This window comes from Capricornis sumatraensis, chromosome 4, assembly GCF_032405125.1.
Source record: "Capricornis sumatraensis isolate serow.1 chromosome 4, serow.2, whole genome shotgun sequence".
Lineage (NCBI taxonomy): Eukaryota > Metazoa > Chordata > Mammalia > Artiodactyla > Bovidae > Capricornis > Capricornis sumatraensis.
The window spans coordinates 108,170,013-108,187,900 of record NC_091072.1 but is presented as its reverse complement, the minus strand read 5'-3'; the positions used below and the strand labels follow the sequence as shown (position 1 = coordinate 108,187,900).

Genomic DNA, 17,888 nt, shown 5'->3' with positions numbered 1-17,888 from the left:
GGCCATCATCTTTTGCTTGAATACTTTTAGTGACAGAGAACTACTGCTCCTTGAGGCAGCTCATTTTTTCTTGGACCTACTTTTATTTGCTCAAACACCTCCTATAGAATCGCAAGGGTATGAAAGACATCTTACAGTCTAGAGACAAGCCCCTCCTACTCACATGACAAAACCAGTATAGTACAGGATAATATCAACATAGTAAACAGCATCACAGAATGTCATTGGTCAAAGGGAACTCAGACACAATCTAATCCATGTTTCATTTCACAGATGAGGAAATGGAGGTCCAGGGAAAAAGAGGAACTCAGTAGAGGTTACCAAATGAGTTACTTAGGGTCCAGAAACTGTTGCTCCAGACTCAGATACAGTTGATTTTTTTTTTAAACTACATAATCAGTTAAAGAATTGCAAGATAGATTAGAGTAAACAAAAAAGTAAACAAAAAGAGATTCTTAAGAACAGGATCATGTAAGATCAATATCTGTGAAGCATATCTTTAGGAATGACTTCTATCTATCATTCTGCACCCCTAAATTGAGAGCCAGTTGTGTAGAATTGATAAAAGCATACAAAGCCACATTATGATCTGTGTAGCACTCACGTTAAACCAATTGATCTTACCTGTTTGCAGCAAATTTATTTGAAATGAAACCACCTGGAATTTGTGTCACAATATAACCCCAGAAAAAAGATCCATGGATAAGGCCCACTGTCTCTGGATCCCAGTTAAATTGTGCTGTCTGGAAATGAGAAATCAGATACACTTGGTTTGTAAGAAAACATTTGCCTGTCATCATTCTCTGATGATCCTATATAATAACCCTACGAAGTCTTTCTTTCCCTCCTTTAAATTCTGCAAATATCTTTTTAATTTTTTAATTTGTATTGGGGTATAGCAGATTAACAATGCTGTGATAGTTTCAGGTGAACAGTGAAGGGATATTCAGCAAATATTGATGGGGGGGCCTCAATGACAGCAGGGACACAGCAAAGTCCTTGTTGTCATTGAGCCTAACTTCTAGTGAGAGAAAGGAGAGACTATGAACAAGTTAAAAAAAAATGATGAAGGCTAAGAAGAAAATAAAACAATTTGTAAAGAAAACAAAAGGTAAATTCTAGGTTTATTGGGTTATTTAGGTACCAGTTCAGTCAGACACTAAGGGAATGACAGTCATGCCTCTCTTTTCTTTATGAAGATAATAAAACCTACTTACCCATAGGATGTCTGGGGATAAATGCCATGAATATTTCTAGTAGTTTATTCCTCTGCCTAGAGATTTTGCATTTAACACATTAGTGTAATGCCTGGAGCACAGTGTAGACTCAGTACATGTTAGCAGCTGTTGTTGTCGTTATGATGATGACAATGGCAACAAAACACCCTTACACGACTCTCAAACCACTGAAGCCTTTCCTCACTTTCTTTCCCAGCAAAGTAACTCACCCTTTTCAGATTTCTCACAAATCTCCCTCCTCTGAGAAAGCTCCTCAGCTGCCCTGAATTGGAGTGGTCATTTTTCCTAGGCCTTGGTCCACAGACCTCTGTTCTTGCAGTCATGGCACCCACCCTGTTCTCAAACTAGCCTGTCACACGTCCATTTCCCACATGAGGTGGCAGGTGACTCTAAGGTGGCAGCTGTGTCCTTTTGACTTTATAACCTCTGTACCTAAAACAAGTGTCTACAACATAGAAGATGCAAGTAAATATTTGCCAAATTAATGAAGGGCTTTGTAAAGCATTGGTATCAAAATCCAAGATGTTCCTGTTATGGAGTAAGAGTTCTTAATTATCAACATAGTACCTTTTATGAATTTTCATCACATTTTGTTTTCCTGTCACAAATTGTCATGTACTTATTTGCTCATTTATTCAATATGCACCGTGTGCTTCCTGTGTGCCAGGTCAGGTGATAGTATAAACACAAACTCAAGTGTTGCCTTTGCCTTCTAGGAGATCACAGTGCAGGTAATATTGGCTTATGCTCTGCACTGTAGTTCCCATTTTGTAGACTAGGAAGTTGAAGCTCAAGAGTAAAATGAACCTAACCATCATTCATTCAAATCAGTTCACCAAATTTTTATTTTATGATACGAAGTGCCACACATTGTACTAGATACTGGGCATATAGCAGTGAACAACAACAGTAACTGTTGTTTTCACAAAGATGTCAGTGGGGAGGGCAGGAAGTATATACAGGTGCTTACTGTGTTAGATGGTAATCAGTGAGGAAGAAAGAAATATGAAGAGAGAAGGGGACAGAAAATGTTGGGCAGGAGTGAAGTAGGGAGATATTTTACATAGAGTGGTCAGGGAAGCTTTCACTGAAGAAATGATTTCTGAGTGAACTCCTAAAGGAAGAAAGGGAGCAAGTGATGCTTTTCCTTATCAGAAGAAATTGCTTTCTAGACAAAGAAATAGCAAGTGCAAAGACCCTGAAATAAGGATGTGTCTTGTGTGTTAGAGGAACAGCCAGATGTCAGAGGAGCTGGAGGGTGATGGATGAGGAAGAGAATAACAGGCATTAAAACAGGAGAAATTCAAGTGATGAAGGGCCTTCTAAGTCACCATAAGGACTTTAACTTTTACTCAAAGAGAGATGGAAGCACTGAGCCAAAGAAGGACATGATTTTAAGTCACTTTCCATGTATTTCCTCTTTACAACACCTAGAGTTAATTACATCATTTTCTATAGAAGAGGAAATTGAGATTAATTTACTTGCCCCAAGTCATAGAACCAGTTGTAAAGAAAGCCAAGACCAAGACCTCTTACCAAAAATCTATATTCTTTCCATTGCTGTGGAGACTTGACTTTCTCACTAAGAAGAGACTAGACTTCCTTGCCTTGAGTCACAGAATGCCCCCACGAAAGCAAAGATCCAAGACAGAGGGATCCACTTCATTCAACAACTAACTGTTAATCACATAGTCCCTTGCTCATGTCTTTCCCTCTGACAGAATGGTGCTTCTTTCCATTTGGACAAAGTTACCTGAAGAAAAGTACTTGTCCCTGCCAAGAACTGACTTTCACTATCATTGAGTCCATGAGAATCATACTGGTCCTATGTATGAATTCTTATAATAAGCCAGGTGCTATGTCATAGACAGTATTAGGCTGAAAAAATGGTCCCCAAAGATACATGCACAAAACCCCCAGAATCTGTAGATGCTGTCTTATTTGAGAAAAGGGTTTTGCTGATGTGATAAAGTCAAGGATCTCAAGGTGAGTTTTTCTGGATTATCTAACTGAGCCCTAAATGTGATGACAAGTGTCCTTGTAAGAGAAAGGCAGGGAGAGACATGAGACATAGAGGAAAGAAAGCCATGTGAAGATGGAGGCAGAGACTGGAGTGATGCTGCTACAAGCCAAGGGACGCTCGGAGCCGCCAAAGCTGGAAAAGGCAAGGACGGATTCTCCCTTGGAGCCTTTGGAGGGAGTGTGGCTCCCTCCGAAGTCGAGTTGATTTCTGGCCTCCCAGACTATGAGAGACTAAGTTCCCATTGTTTTTAAGCCTCATGTTCATGGCCATCTGTTACAGCAGCTTTAGGAAAGTAATAGAGGTGTTTAATATATTGGTACCAGATTATCTCATTTGATCTGCAACCAGGCCTTTTATTCCCATTTCACAATACAGCAATGAGACTTAGTAAAGAATTTCTAGAAATGCCATTTCCTACCTCCCTGCTCACATTTCCTTCTAAGAGGATTCTCCTCCTCCCCTCAGTGCCAAGGGGCTCTCCCCTGTGACTGTGGATGGACACCTGAATAGAGAGAGCCAACGTATAGGCTGGACTCAGCCTATCTGTCTGTCTCTCTCTCTTCTTTCTTTTTCTCTCTAATCTGAACCCAGAGATTCTGGTTAGACAATACTGCACACTTGAAACAAGTTCCATGGGAGTCAGAGCCAGGTAAGTCAGCTCCCCGGCAAGGCAACGGCTTGAGGAACTTCGGCTTTGGAGAGCAGTGAGATACCATGGAAAAGAAAAAACAAAATAAAACAGTCCATGGAGAGACCTGAGAGAATGGAGCCGACTCAGAGAGAAGTAGATGCAAGACCCTGAAAGGCCAGCAAGTTGGAGAGTAAGCTGAGGATTTCCTAGTTCCCATGAGGTCCGGCTCCATTCTGCCCCTCCTGACTCCTTATCCTCCCCACAGTGCGGTACAGCCTGGATCTCAGTCCCACCTCAGGCTGGCTCCCTCATCTGGGGCACAGACTGCACAAGCATACACAGCAGATAGCTGTCCACCCTTCACTTTCCTGAGATCCCCTATAGCCCTACAGTCATTTCCTTTTTAACTTGAGCTGGTCTCCCATTTCTATTCTTTGCAACAGCAATCCCTGGCCAGGACAGAAGGGTAACTTGCTCAAGGTCCCAGAGCTAATAAACAACAGAGTCAAGTTTGAAACCAAGTCCGGCAGATTCCAAAGCCCAATTCTTAACCCTACAGGGCTCATGATTCATGAGAAGGTGTTTGGATTTTCCCTGAGGGTAATGAGAACTAATTTCCAAGTTTCTCAAACTTCAGTCATGTATTGTTTACCACATGCCAGACACTGTTCTAAGTGATTCACATGTCTTAAAACTCATAATTATTAAACTAAAAAAATGATTATGATTCACACATCAACTGAAGCTAGCATTTATACGACTAGCAGAATATATGCCAGTTATTTGCAAGGCCTACCTATTTATACCTGGAGTAGGAAATGGAACCCACTCCAATATTCTTGCCTGGAAAATTCCATGGACAGAGGAGCTTGGCAGGCTATACAGTGTATGGGGCTGCAAATAGTCAGACATGACTGAGCAACTGAGCACATACACCTATTCATACTACTTACTTTTCTCCCTCTGTTTAAAATAAAGATTTAAAAATATCTCAGTGCAAAATATCTAGTTTTTCTCCAATAAAGCCAACCAAACAAAATTACCAGCCATTGAGAGGTTTTCTTGATACAATTAGTGAAATCTTTGCCATTGGGTTGAACACGCTCAGATGATGTCTCAGCTTTGTTCTGTTCGGATAAGTGAGAAATGGCCTGCTATAAATTGGAACTTCTGAAATGCTACTAAACTCTTACTTATGAGACCAGAGAAAATGATGTGAAGCATATTTTAGATCTTAATCAGTTTCTCTAAGACTCCAGAGGGCAAAACCATAGAAACCAAAGAGCACACACAGCATTGTTCCTTAAGTTTATCAAAATGCCTTTTCCATTTGCCTCAAAGCAAATTCTGTTGACCTAGGCCTATCTTTTCATGCAACAAACAAATGCAAACCAGCATCTCATTTTGATCCAGGCCTTAGCAGACAAGTTTAATTAGCTGCCTTTCCTCACAAAAGGCTGCCAGAATGCATGTGATACACATCTGAAACCTCATTAATGTCCATCATTCTTTATTTTAAAAATGTATGACATCCCTCTTACACCTCTACTCCCCTCCCTGCCCCTCTCCCCCAAAATAAACAACCAGGATATCCTTTTAAAAACAGATTCAACTGTGGCATAAAAAAGAGAATGGTTAGAAGAATCTCCATGGTACCCTTTTCTTCTGGTAGAATAATCTCTTAGTTAAAAAAGAAAAAGGGCGGGGGAATCTGCAGGCCAACTAAAGACTTCTTTTTAATGAACTGAAATCAAATTTTCACTAACCAATATTTGGCAGAAACTGTTCCAGGTAATGCTGATAGACACAGTGTGAAGGAAAGCATTCTGCAGTTAAGCCCAGGAAATAATGCACACCACAGCCCCCTCTTGGAGATTCTCATGGAACACAGCACAGTACAGGTTCCTAGTTCATATGACACCTTCTTCAAAGCACAGCCTACAGAACAGTGGCGTCCAGACACCAGTTTGGGAAACTCTGATCTAAATGTTTTCCCAAACATGGGTAGGGACTGGAGAACTATTAGAAGTCTCTCTGCAAGAAAGGAACCCTCCTGCACTGTTGGTGGGAATGTAAATTGGTACAGCCATTATGGAGAACAATATGGAGGTTCCTTAACAAACTAAACATAGAGCTACCTTATGACCCTGCAGTCCTACTCCTGGGCATATATGTGTAGAAAAACATGATCTGAAAGGATACATACACCCCGATGTTCATGGCAGCAGTCTGCAATAGCCAAGGCATGTGTGTGTGTGTGCGCGCGCGCATGCTTAGTCACTCAGTCATGTCCAACTCTTTGCAAATGGACTGTAGGCCACCAGGCTCCTTTGTCAATGAGGATTCTCCAGGCAAGAATACTGGAGTGGGTTAGCATGCCCTCCTGCAGGGGACCTTCCCAACCCAGGGATTTAACCCAGGCACTGCAGGCAGATTCTTTACCATCTGAGCCACCACGGAAGCCCCAGCCGAGACATGGAAGCCACCTAAATGTCCATCAACAGAGAAATGGATGAAGAAAATGTGGTACATATACATGATGGAATATTACTCAGCCATTAAGAAGAACGAAATAATGCTACATGCAGCAACAGGGATGGACCAAGAGAGTGTCGTACTGAGTGAAGTAAATCAGACCAGAAAGAGAAGGAGAAATATTTGCCATCCCTTATATATGGAATCTGAAAAAAAAAAAGATACAAATGAACTTACTTACAAAACAGAAAGAGACTCACACTGAGAAAATGAACTTATGGTTGCCAGGGCTCGGGGAGAAGGGGTAGTAAGTACTTTGGAAAGGTCATGTACTCAGTGCTAGAAGTCTCTCTGCAAACAGATGGATTTCCACATGAGTCACTCCAGTGTGTGCATTCAACACAATGAAACAGATATATTGGGTATCCACTGGGAATACGTTTTTATTTTATTCTCCTATAATCTCAATATTTCTCAAGGCTTATCATTTAGGAAACAAATCAGATTTCATCTTTTCAGTGATTCATGAAAACAGTACTGTTTAAGTGACATCACTATAGGCTTGCTTATGACTACAAGAGCCTTTGAATGGGTGTATGTATCCTTTGAATGGGGCCTTCTGCTTCTATTCACTCCAGTCCTGATCCACTGGATCCATTGGGAGACGACTGGCTGGACAGTGATCATCCTGGAGTATGGATCTGATGGCACCATTTCTCTGCTTAAAGCCCACGCCTGACTCACCTTAGACTTGCCAGGCTCTCCACGACCTAACCTTGCTTTACCTGTTGCCTCCTTCTTTTGATGCTTACCTCATTCTATCCTTTTACCAGGATTCTTAACTAGGTCTGTGGATGGAATCCTGTGGATCTATGAACTTGGATGGGGAAAAATCAGCATCTTTATTGCTAGTAACTAATAAAGCAGTATTTCCTATAATTGTGAATGTAGGCAACAAACCCCAGTCATATTATCAAGACTTGTAATTTTATTACTAGAGGAAATTATAAACATGTTCGTATCCCATGATGGCTGTTGCCATTATCTCAAATTATTGTTCATCCTTCAAACACCAAAATTACAGAAATTATTAGACCCATTGCTAGATTTTGTCATCTGATGTGCTCATAAAGAAACCCATATGTTTCTATATCACAAATTCAATTCTTAAATAGTTTGTTATCTGTATTTAAAATAAATGGCTTTCTTTGTGATCCTATGTGTTTTTTAAAATTTTATTTTATTTACTTATTTATTTAAGCTGCACTATGTGGCATGGGGGAGCTTAGATCCCCAACTAGGGATCAAACCCTCATCTCCTGCAGTGGAAGTGCAGAGTCTTAACCACTGGACCACCAGGGTAGTCCCCTATGTGTTTTACTTTAAGAATTTAAAACATTAATACAGCTGTTGCCAAAAGACACTGACATAGACATAGACAGACACTGACCTGAATTTCTGGTTTTCCATCAACATATACAGTACTGTTATTGACCATTTCCACAATGGCAACTCCAAGATTGCACCGAATCCCAAAGGAAATGCAGAACCCCAGCCCACTCATGACAGCAATGATGTAGCGCTTAGGGACCCCACAGCAGTGGCAGTCACAGAGTGGGGGCCTCTGCCTGGATGTCTGCACTGGCCTCCCTTCTTCATTCAGCTCAATGTTACCTTCTTCCTCATTGGTCCCGTCAATTTTCCTACAGCAGGCAAATGGACAGGGAAGAAAGACCAGGATTACAAAGTATACTAGGCAAGAAGAAAAAGTGTACCAAGAAAGAAAATGGAAAACCTAGAATAGGATGCATCCTGCATGTTTTAACATCGTCATCATCATTACTAAAATAAATTAAAGTGGTTAAAATTTACTGATATTCTGGATATTATGTTGCACCCTTATAGACATTAATTTATTTTAATCTCATAACAGCTACACAAGATAGATAGTGTTATCTTGTCCATTTATAGACAAAAAACTAAGTCCTCTGAAGTAGGATGCAAGTTCAAGGTCAGAGTTTGTATCCTCAACAATATGCCTTACTGAATATCCTGCTGAAAGAGTATCTATAAACTTCATCCGCGTGACATGACCCAGCTAACTATTATGTTTGACTTTAATTTTAATGTCACTTGAAGCCTGCTAAAAGATATACAGTAAAAAATCAATTTATTTTCAGATTCTTTTTTCTTCTTTTTCTAAGTCTTAATAAAATACTAGGTAAGGAGGTACATTTTCTATCACAGCACAAACCAGTTTGTTGTGTATCCGTTCTTTCTTAAGTGGTTCTAACATGATTCTCTGGCACTGTTTAAACAGAGGGCATGATTTCTCATTGAGTCCCATAAATTCAGATTATGGTAGTCCATTGCAGTGAATTTATTCTCTTCTTAAAAAAAAAAAGTAATTGGGCAAACTGAACACTATCTGTCAATAATAAAAGGAGCTGTTTGCATCATCACATGTATCATAACCCTTCTGAAGATGCCCGATTAAGGTCCAAGTCTTTGTAAAAATAAGCAAAGCTTCTGTGTTTTCAAGAGTATCATATTCACTAATAACTAATACAATGTCTAACAGACTACATAGAAGCACAGATAATTTGCCCACCAATTCATAGCAGAGATCATCTTAGTAGCTTCTTAGGACTCAAGCAAATGAGGCTAAAGCACATGTGGAGAGAGCATGGACAGGGAAGCCTGACGTGCTGCAGTCCACGGGGTTGCAAAGAGTCAGACATGACTGAGCAACTGAACTGAACTGAGAGAGAGCAAATGTACTGGATTTAATTCAGCTCATCAAATATTTACTGAGCACCTACTGTGTGTCAGGCACTATACTGAGTGTAATGGAAGAATAAAGAAAGTGATATGGTTTCTGATCTCCTTCAGCTCTTAGAGGAAGAAAGACACATACACAGTTGTAATTGCTGGATGATGTAGGTTTTCTTGAAATCAAGGTGAAGTACAGTGATAAAACAGGAAAGGAACTTTCAATCTTAATTTGTGAGGTCAGAATGGTAGCTTAATAAATATGCAAGAATATGGAAGTAATCAGAAGAGAATATTATCAACCTCCCAATGCACTTTTGTAACCTAACTGCGTGTAGGCTGATGTATTCTACATTTTCTTCTATGATTGTCTTCCAAGCTTCTAGCTAAGGCCAACCTCTTTCCCTGGGCACTAGATCTCATTGCCTCTCATGTATTCAAGGAAATCCCTATCCACATATTTCATCAATTATTTCTCCTCTCTACTAGAACATTCCTACTGTCTACAAATATGCCCTTTATTTGTCCCACATCAACATTTAAAATAAAAACACTTTCTCTTTCAGCTACCTGCCTATTTCTCACCTTCCTTTTATAAAAAACTCAGAAGTCACTGTCTCACTTCCCTTTGTCCCATTCCCTCTTGGACATACTCCAAACAGGTATATCTCCCAACCTGTCCACCAAAATTGCTCTTCTTGGGCTGTCAATGCCCTCCACATGGTTCAGTTCAGTTCAGTTGCTCAGTCGTGTCCAGCTCTTTGTAACCCCATGGACTGCAGCATGCCAGGCTTCCCTATCCATCACCAACTCCTGGAGCTTGCTCAAACTCATGTCCATTGAGTCAGTGATACCATCCAACCATCTCATCCTCTGTCATCCGCTTCTCCTCCTGCCTTCAATCTTTCCCAGCATCAGGGTCTTTTCCAATGAGTCAATCATGAGTCCACATGGTTCAACCCAAAGGCTCTTTCCAGTCCTCATCTAGTTGACCTGTCAGCAGCACTTGACACTACTGATTATTCTTTCTTCCTTGATGACTTTGATTCCTTCATGGATACCACACTCACTTCGTGGTCCTTCTAATCCCCTGAATACTCCTTCTGTTTTGTCTCTTAAGCTGAGTTGTTACTTCCTCAACCTGTAAACACTGGGATGCCCAGAGCTCAGTTTATAGATTTCTTTTGTTTTCTGTCTGTACTTTCTAGGTGACCTCACTCATCACTGGGCTTTAGACACCATGCATATGCTAACAGATTTCAATTTTCATATCTAGATTTATTTGACATCTTTGTAGACACATGATCAGCATCTTATACCTAACATATCCAAACTGAGTTCCTCTAAAAAAAAAGTTAATTCCTGAAGCTTTTCACATTTCAAGTAATGACAGTTTTGTTCCTTTGGCTGCTCAGAAAAAAAACTTGGGTGACATCCTGGATGCATCTCTTCTCCAATCTCCATCCAATCTATGCATCAGCATTCCTTAGTTTGAATTTTTACTCTTCCATTTACTTAGCTGTGTGACTTTGGCCTAGTCTGAGCTTTCTTCCCAAGTGGCACTAGTGGTAAAAGAATCCACCTGCCAATGCAAGAGATGTAAGAGACATGGGTTCGATTCATGGGTCGGGAAGATCCCCTGGAGGAGGGCATGGCAACTTATTCCAGTATTCTTGCCTGGAGTATCCCATGGACAGGGGAGCCTAGTATGCTGCAGTCTGTGGGGTCACAAAGAGTTAGACACAACTTAGCAACTAAACAACAGCAGCATAGATCATTTAGAACAGAACTTGACACATGTGCCACTATTTTTATTATATTAATCCTCATAACCACTTAATGAGTCCACTCTGCTAGGATGAGCATAAATGCCATTTACTGCCATTTATGTTGATATCTAAGAGTTATTCAGATCATAAGACTCTTTATAATGTGCAGCCCCAGTGGTATCCATGAATTTCTGGCATGAATGAATATAATACTTATCTTATAGAGCTGTGAAAGTGAAAGTGAAGTCGCTCAGTCGTCTCGGACTCTTTGCAACCCCATGGACTGTAGCCTACCAGGCTCCCCAGTCCACGGAATTTTCCAGGCAAGAGTACTGGAGTGGGTTGCCATAGAGCTGTGGTTAAGATTAAATGAGTTTCTACCACCAGACAGTTGATTTGTGTGGTAGCACAGTGTAATGATTAAGAAAGATGGGCACAAAATGTCTGGTCTGAAACCCAGCTCCGCCACTTACAAGCTGTGTCACATTGGGCAAATTACTTAACCTCTCTGTGCCTCCGTTTTTTCATACGTAAAACTGTGATTATAATTGGCCCTCCCTCATAGAGTTGTTAATAGAATTAATGGTACCTGGAACATAGTGTCATTACTATCATTTACTACACACAAGCAGTTAGATAACATTCATCATTTAAGCTGAAAAAGACTGTATATCAGTTTCTGGACGTTAATCTCCAAATGGAATGCCTTCTATCTGTTCCAACAGTGGATGATAAGTGAATGCATCATCTTTCTTCCTGCATTTCAAAAATATTAATGTACCTTTAGCTGGTGAATTGCTCAGCTGCTTCTTATCAATGACTGCTCTCCAGGAAGACTAAGAGTGTCTGGCTGTAATCAGCCCCATGTGTGGACTTCAGGTACTTCTCTATGCATTTACCTCTCCCTTGACCATGAGGAAGACCCCATAGTTCAGAAGCATATGGAAAATTCCATTTAGATGATGATCTCAGTAGTAAACATTATTAGACATCTATGACTTATAGTGATTGCTAAGTTAGAAAGTCGGGATTCTTAACTTCCCAATGTTCCTGCCCCTTACAAAACAGAAAACATTTCTTTATGACTTTTTTCTTACACTGGATCCTGTCGACTGGTTTTATGTAAAAATCAATGAGGGGAGGAAACACCCACTACATACCAGGTTCTGGGCAAAGCATTATATATATATATATATATATATATACATACATAGATATACATATATACATACATAAAACTATCTTATAGATTTGAGGTTAACACCAAGTGTTAAAACAGCAGAGCTGTTTTTGCTGGAGGAACCCTAATTCTGGAGCTCTGCTCAAAGACCACTAGAGTTGAGAATCAGTTCAGACTGCCAGTCAGTTAATGCCTACTTGTGCCAACAATTTCTCTCTAGGGATCACTGAAAGACGAGGTATGAATTTGGCTTTATTCTAAAACCAATCATTCTATAATTACAACAACAATGATAATATCTAGCATGTATTTAGTGTGCTATCTAGAACGATGATAGCAGGGTTTTTTTTTTTTTTTTTTAATGTTCAGTGAGCCAATTCTCAGAAAACTCTTCAGAGTAATAGACACATAGCTTAATTTGGGGTTGAAGTCACACAACTTGGAAATTACTGATTTTGTTATATCCCTAAAGCAAACCAATCTGGTAAACAAAAGAATATTCAAGTGGATCATTCAATCAAACATAGTAAAATCAGCACTTAGGCCTGAGAAAAGTGATTAAATTTTAAAAAGCAGCTAAAGTTGAAAAAGAACACTCCTAAGTATTTATCTAAAGCTAAATAATTGTTGGAGATGACTCTTGAGAGTCCCTTGGACTGCAAGGAGATCCAACCAGTCCATTCTAAAGGAGATCAGTCCTGGGTGTTCTTTGGAAGGAATGATGCTAAAGCTGAAACTCCAGTACGTTGGCCACCTCATAAGAAGAGTTGACTCATTGGAAGACTCTGATGCTGGGAGGGATTGGGGGCAGGAGGAGAAGGGGATGACAGAGGATGATATGGCTGGATGGCATCACCGACTCGATGGACGTGAGTTTGAGAGAACTCCAGGAGTTGGTGATGGACAGGGAGGCCTGGCATGCTGCAATTCATGGGGTTGCAAAGAGTCGGACACGACTGAGCGACTGAACTGAACTGAACTGAAATAGTTGTCATCACTTGAATACGCCAATTAAGCCACTATGCTTCCTTTTGTATTTTTAATCAAATGAAACTCTGCCGTAAAAAGATGTTACCTGGGAGTGGTCGGCAGAAGAATAAAACACTCTTAAAAGAAAAGGTTATTATAATCATTTCCTGTGTTTAGCTAGTTTATCCTGCTGTCACTGAGGTAGGTTTTCATTTATACATGATAATTCAGTGTAGTTCTGACTGAAACTTTTTGTTTTTAATTACCAGAATAATAAGGTGTCCAACCCAGTTCTCTTGCTAAGCTCACCAAAGGGATACAGTGGAAAAATTAACACTGGCAGGAGTCTGTGTATTATAAAATGCAAGAAGTGGAATGAATCTGTGGGCTAGTTTTTAAATTTATGAGAAAACATAGAAAAGTTAAAAGCAGATGCCAAGGGAAATTTTCATTCATCATAATTAGAAATAATGATAAAAATTTTATCAAAGTTATTTTCACATTTATTTACATCAAAGAAATTAAAAGAATCATTTTACCTTGCACATAAGTACTGCTTATTAATTCATTTATAAAACCTAGGAGGGCATTTACTATGTCTATTTTAAAAACCACAAATTAAATATCACATCAATTCATTCATTTATGGCAAATTCTCCTTTCAATAATAATATATTTTACTTTAAAAAAAGATCTATTTTTTGTTTGGACAAAAACATTCAGTTCAATGACACCACTTAATACTTTCCCATTTAATCATGTAAGATTTTCTGCTTTAAATACTAATTTTCAAAGTTACTTTCTTCATATTATTGTGCAATAATCCTTCTCTTTGAAAACCACACAATCAAGAACCACTTCATACAGTTTATATTACAAGCTATATAATTTGAAAATACCTAATTTTCATCTGCAGTGAAAAATTCTTAAAAATTATTTCAACTCAAAGCATAACCATGCAAAGTGGTTCTCGGTTTTGTTGTTACTATTGAATTAACAAAAAGTGTTATAGCCCCAAATATTTTCTAATTCAATGCCAAACACACAACTTGCAATATTACTGTGTCCAGTAAGTGCTAATCTTGCTGCATAAAAGGAGTGCTTGTCTTGGTGTTTTCCTAATTCAACATATCCTTTTGATGCATCTTTTTTTCCTCCAGGTGTAGTCTGTTGGAGCTGGAAGGGGCTCCAGAAGCCCTTTATTCTGACCCTCCCACTTCTTTTTAAAATGTAGCTTTAAAAACACGAGACAAATTCTTTCAAACACCAGCAGCAATGTGAAGCTACTCTGAAATAAATCTAAAGTTTGCATTCAGACTTTACCTTTGTAAAATCCCCAACGAATCTCCCACAGCGTTCTTCACTCCCTCCTTTCCAGGTTTCAGAATTTTTTCTTTGAAGGTATCGAATGCTTTAAAAGGCATTGTGAGACGGGGGTACCTCCAAGCCTTCAACAGTCAGTCTCAGGAACTCTCATCGCTTCATTTCCAGCATGGGGATCGCTCTGCTTTCCTCGATGAACACCTGGAAGTCAGTTCTCAGGGAGGTGACTATTTAAAATCAAAAAGGCATGAAACCCAGCCCAGATCTTTCCAGATGAGATACAACACCCGCCCCCCAAAACAGGAGAGGCCAGATGATCTGTGAATGGGAATTCAGCCCCTCTCAGCTCCCAGCTCAGCAGCAGCCTGTGGTGCTGTCTCAGGCAGCCACTCTCAGGCTGAGCGCAGCCTGGCTCCCTCCTTGGGCTGCAGCTGGAGAAGCTAAAGGGGGCTCCAGCCCACGAAGTGTCCTGCAACCAGCGAAACCCTCTGCAGCCTATCTCCAGCCCCTCCTGCTGTTTCTGACCACATTCCCCTCCTACCTCACTCAGCTCAGCTGTGGCTTTCACTGAGGGATCCTTTCCAAGGTGATGCCATAGTAACCGGCACAATACCTGTCCCTTGGCCGCTGGGCTTATTAATGGGCTCTCAGCCAGAGCAAGCACCCAGGGCGAAGTGTGTTAAACACCCACAAGTCCTCTGCTTTTCTGAAGTCTGGCCCCCAAGACAGGCTCTCAGCCACTGCATTAGGGCCTTTTATGCCTCTCTTGGGAGAGTTAGACACCGGTACAGATGTGGTCCTTGGAGGAACATTTGCACTTGAGGAGGCTAAACGCAAAACCCAAGCCATATGCCTCTGGGAGGGCATTTGTCTAATCAACAGAGCAGGCTCACTCAGGGTGTAGTGTGTTGAGTTCCATTGGGACCACCAAACTGAAGGTAACTGAGCCGGTCCCAGAACCTGCTTAGTGCTCTTCCCTGGTCTTCACTGTCTTCAGAATAAACCTAAATTCTTTATCATGGCACAGAAGGCACTCTGTGTGACTCCAGCCCTGCTTCTTGTCACTCTGCTCTTTCTATCAGCTCTTCACTGAATTCTGCAATCTCCCTGTCACTTCTGGGGTTTACTCAAGCTGTGCCTGGGTAACTCTCCTCACCTGGGTAACTCTCCTCACCCTTCATCTGGGAAATGCCAACGTATTCTTGTCTCACAGAGACATCACTTCCTCTAGAAGCCCTCTTACACAAGGTTAGGTGTCCCTCCTCTGTGCGCCCAAATCCACTGTCCTCCAAGCCAACAGAATTGGCATGAAGCAGTGAAAAATCCTTGTTGGACTGGAGTAGAAACAGCACATATTGCTCCCACATTGATGGCGGCAGGATGACCCCTCCACGAATGCTGCTGCCATGAGAAACAGCATGCATCTGTGAGGCTCCAGAGGTCCAGTCTCCCAACTTGCAGCGGGACCCTGTGCTTTAGACTCTCAGACTCCCCCAGAGTCATTTCCACAACATCAGTCCCTGCCTTCTTCAGCCTCAGTACAAATCCTTCTCCAGGATTTGAATTAAGTTGATCTAAATGAGCTGGATCCTTGGCAGGTTAAATACTACCAACAATAATAATAATTATTATTATTATGGCTAATATTTATTGCTGTCTTTATGGTCCAAACTTTGTGTTAAGCATGGTTTACATATTATCACAATCTTTCCAACACTACTTTGTGGATAAGCTAATTATTTTTTTCCCCAACCTCACTGACAGGAAACTGAGGCAAAGAGAAGTTGCTAGGTTTCAGATCCGAACATCCTGACTTCATGCAGTCCTGTTCTCATGCTCGCTCTCTCCTCCCTCTTTCTTTCTCCTCCTCCATCCTTCCATCCCCCCAACCCATACTACCTCCTCCGAATTTACTGAGATATATTTTGCACATCATATACCTTACTGATTTCAAGTGGACAATCAATGATTTCTAGTAAATTTATCATGTTGTGCAAGCATCACCATAAAGCACAAAGCAGATAGAACATTCCTATCATCCCAATGAGAACCCTCATATCCACTATTAATCCTTGTCTCCCACCCCTCACACTGCACCAGCAACCATCAATCTTTCTGTCTCTATAAATTTTCCTTTAACAGACATTTCCTATAAATGGAATCAACACACTATATACCACACAGTATATTGTCTCTTGTGTCTGACATCTTCCATTTAATATGATGATTTTCAGATTTGTCCGTGTTACAATTTGTATCAGTAGTCTGTTCTTCCTTCACTGTTTTCAGTGAAACAGTTTATTGCATGGACATATCACATTGTATCTATCCATTGACCAGTTGATGGATGTTTAGTTGCTTCTAATCTCTGGCTATTATGAATAAAATTGTTAAGGACATCTGTGTGCAAATCTTTCTTTGGACAAATCTTTTCATTTCTCTTGGGAAATACCTAGGATTGGAATTGGTGGATTGCATGGTAAGCATGTTTTCAAGAAACTGCCAAATTACTTTCCAAAGTGACAGCACTATTTTACATTCCCGGTAGCATGTATGAGGGGTCCCATTTCTGACATTGTCACCAATATTGATTGTCTTTTTTAGACTTTCAAGTGGGTATGAAGTGGCATATCATTGTGGTTTTAATTTGCATTTTCCTGATGACTAATGACATTGATTGTCTTGTCATGTGCTCATTAGTCCTGTGTATACATTTTGGGTAAAATTTCTATTTAAATATTTTGTCCATTTTTAAAATGAATTTTTTCCTTATTAGTGGGGTGTATGAGTACATATTCTCAATAGAAATTCTTCATCAGATAATATGCTTTGCAAATGTTTTCTCCCAGTCTAGTGCTTGTCTTTTCATTTTCTTCATGCTGTACTTAAAAGTGCAAACTTTCTTTGTTCATTCATTCATAGACTGTGCCTTTTTCATACACCTAAGAAAGAAATCTTTGCCTAACTTGAGGTCTTAAAGATTTTCTATTTTTTTTCCCTAAAAGTTTGCTTGTTTAGCTCTTACATTTAAGTCTACGATCCATTCATTCATTCATCCGTTCATTTTTACATATGGCATAAGGTAAACATCTATGTTCAACTCTTCCCATGTGGATCTCCAGTTGTTAGTAGGCTATTCTTTGTCTAATGAATTGCCTTAGCACCCCTGTCAAAAATCAGTGAAACATAAACATTAAAAAAAAATTATTTCTGGACTCAGTTCTCTTCTTTTGATCTGTGTCTATCCTTCTAACCATTTATACTCTGTTGACTGTAGTTTTATAGAGTAAGTTTTGAAATCGGGAAATGAAAGCCTTCCAACTTTGTTCTTTAATTAAAATTGTTTTGGCTATTCTACGTCTTTCATAATTCCATACAAATTTTAGAACCAGCTTATCAGTTTGTGTAAAAAGTCCTGTCCAGCCTTGTGCTCTTAAAAGGATAGATATTTTCAGGCCACATTTGCCACCCACACCCGTCAAGGCTGAGAATGCTAAGACTCCAGGAA

At 40.1% G+C, this 17,888-nt stretch overlaps 1 protein-coding gene across 2 annotated transcripts in view; it reads right to left on the bottom strand.

Annotated features, from left to right (window-relative positions):
- Positions 1-14,741, bottom strand: part of SLC17A8 (solute carrier family 17 member 8) — a 40,852-nt gene extending 26,111 nt beyond the window's left edge. For both annotated transcript variants that reach the window (XM_068970287.1, XM_068970288.1), the window contains exons 1-3: positions 14,381-14,741; positions 7,818-8,070; positions 625-743 (exon numbers count right to left, since the gene is read on the bottom strand). In XM_068970287.1, the coding sequence (XP_068826388.1) occupies positions 625-743; positions 7,818-8,070; positions 14,381-14,481 (473 nt within the window). In that variant the 5' untranslated portion in view covers positions 14,482-14,741. The remainder of the gene's footprint in view (positions 1-624; positions 744-7,817; positions 8,071-14,380) is intronic.
- Positions 14,742-17,888: the final 3,147 nt, after the last annotated feature.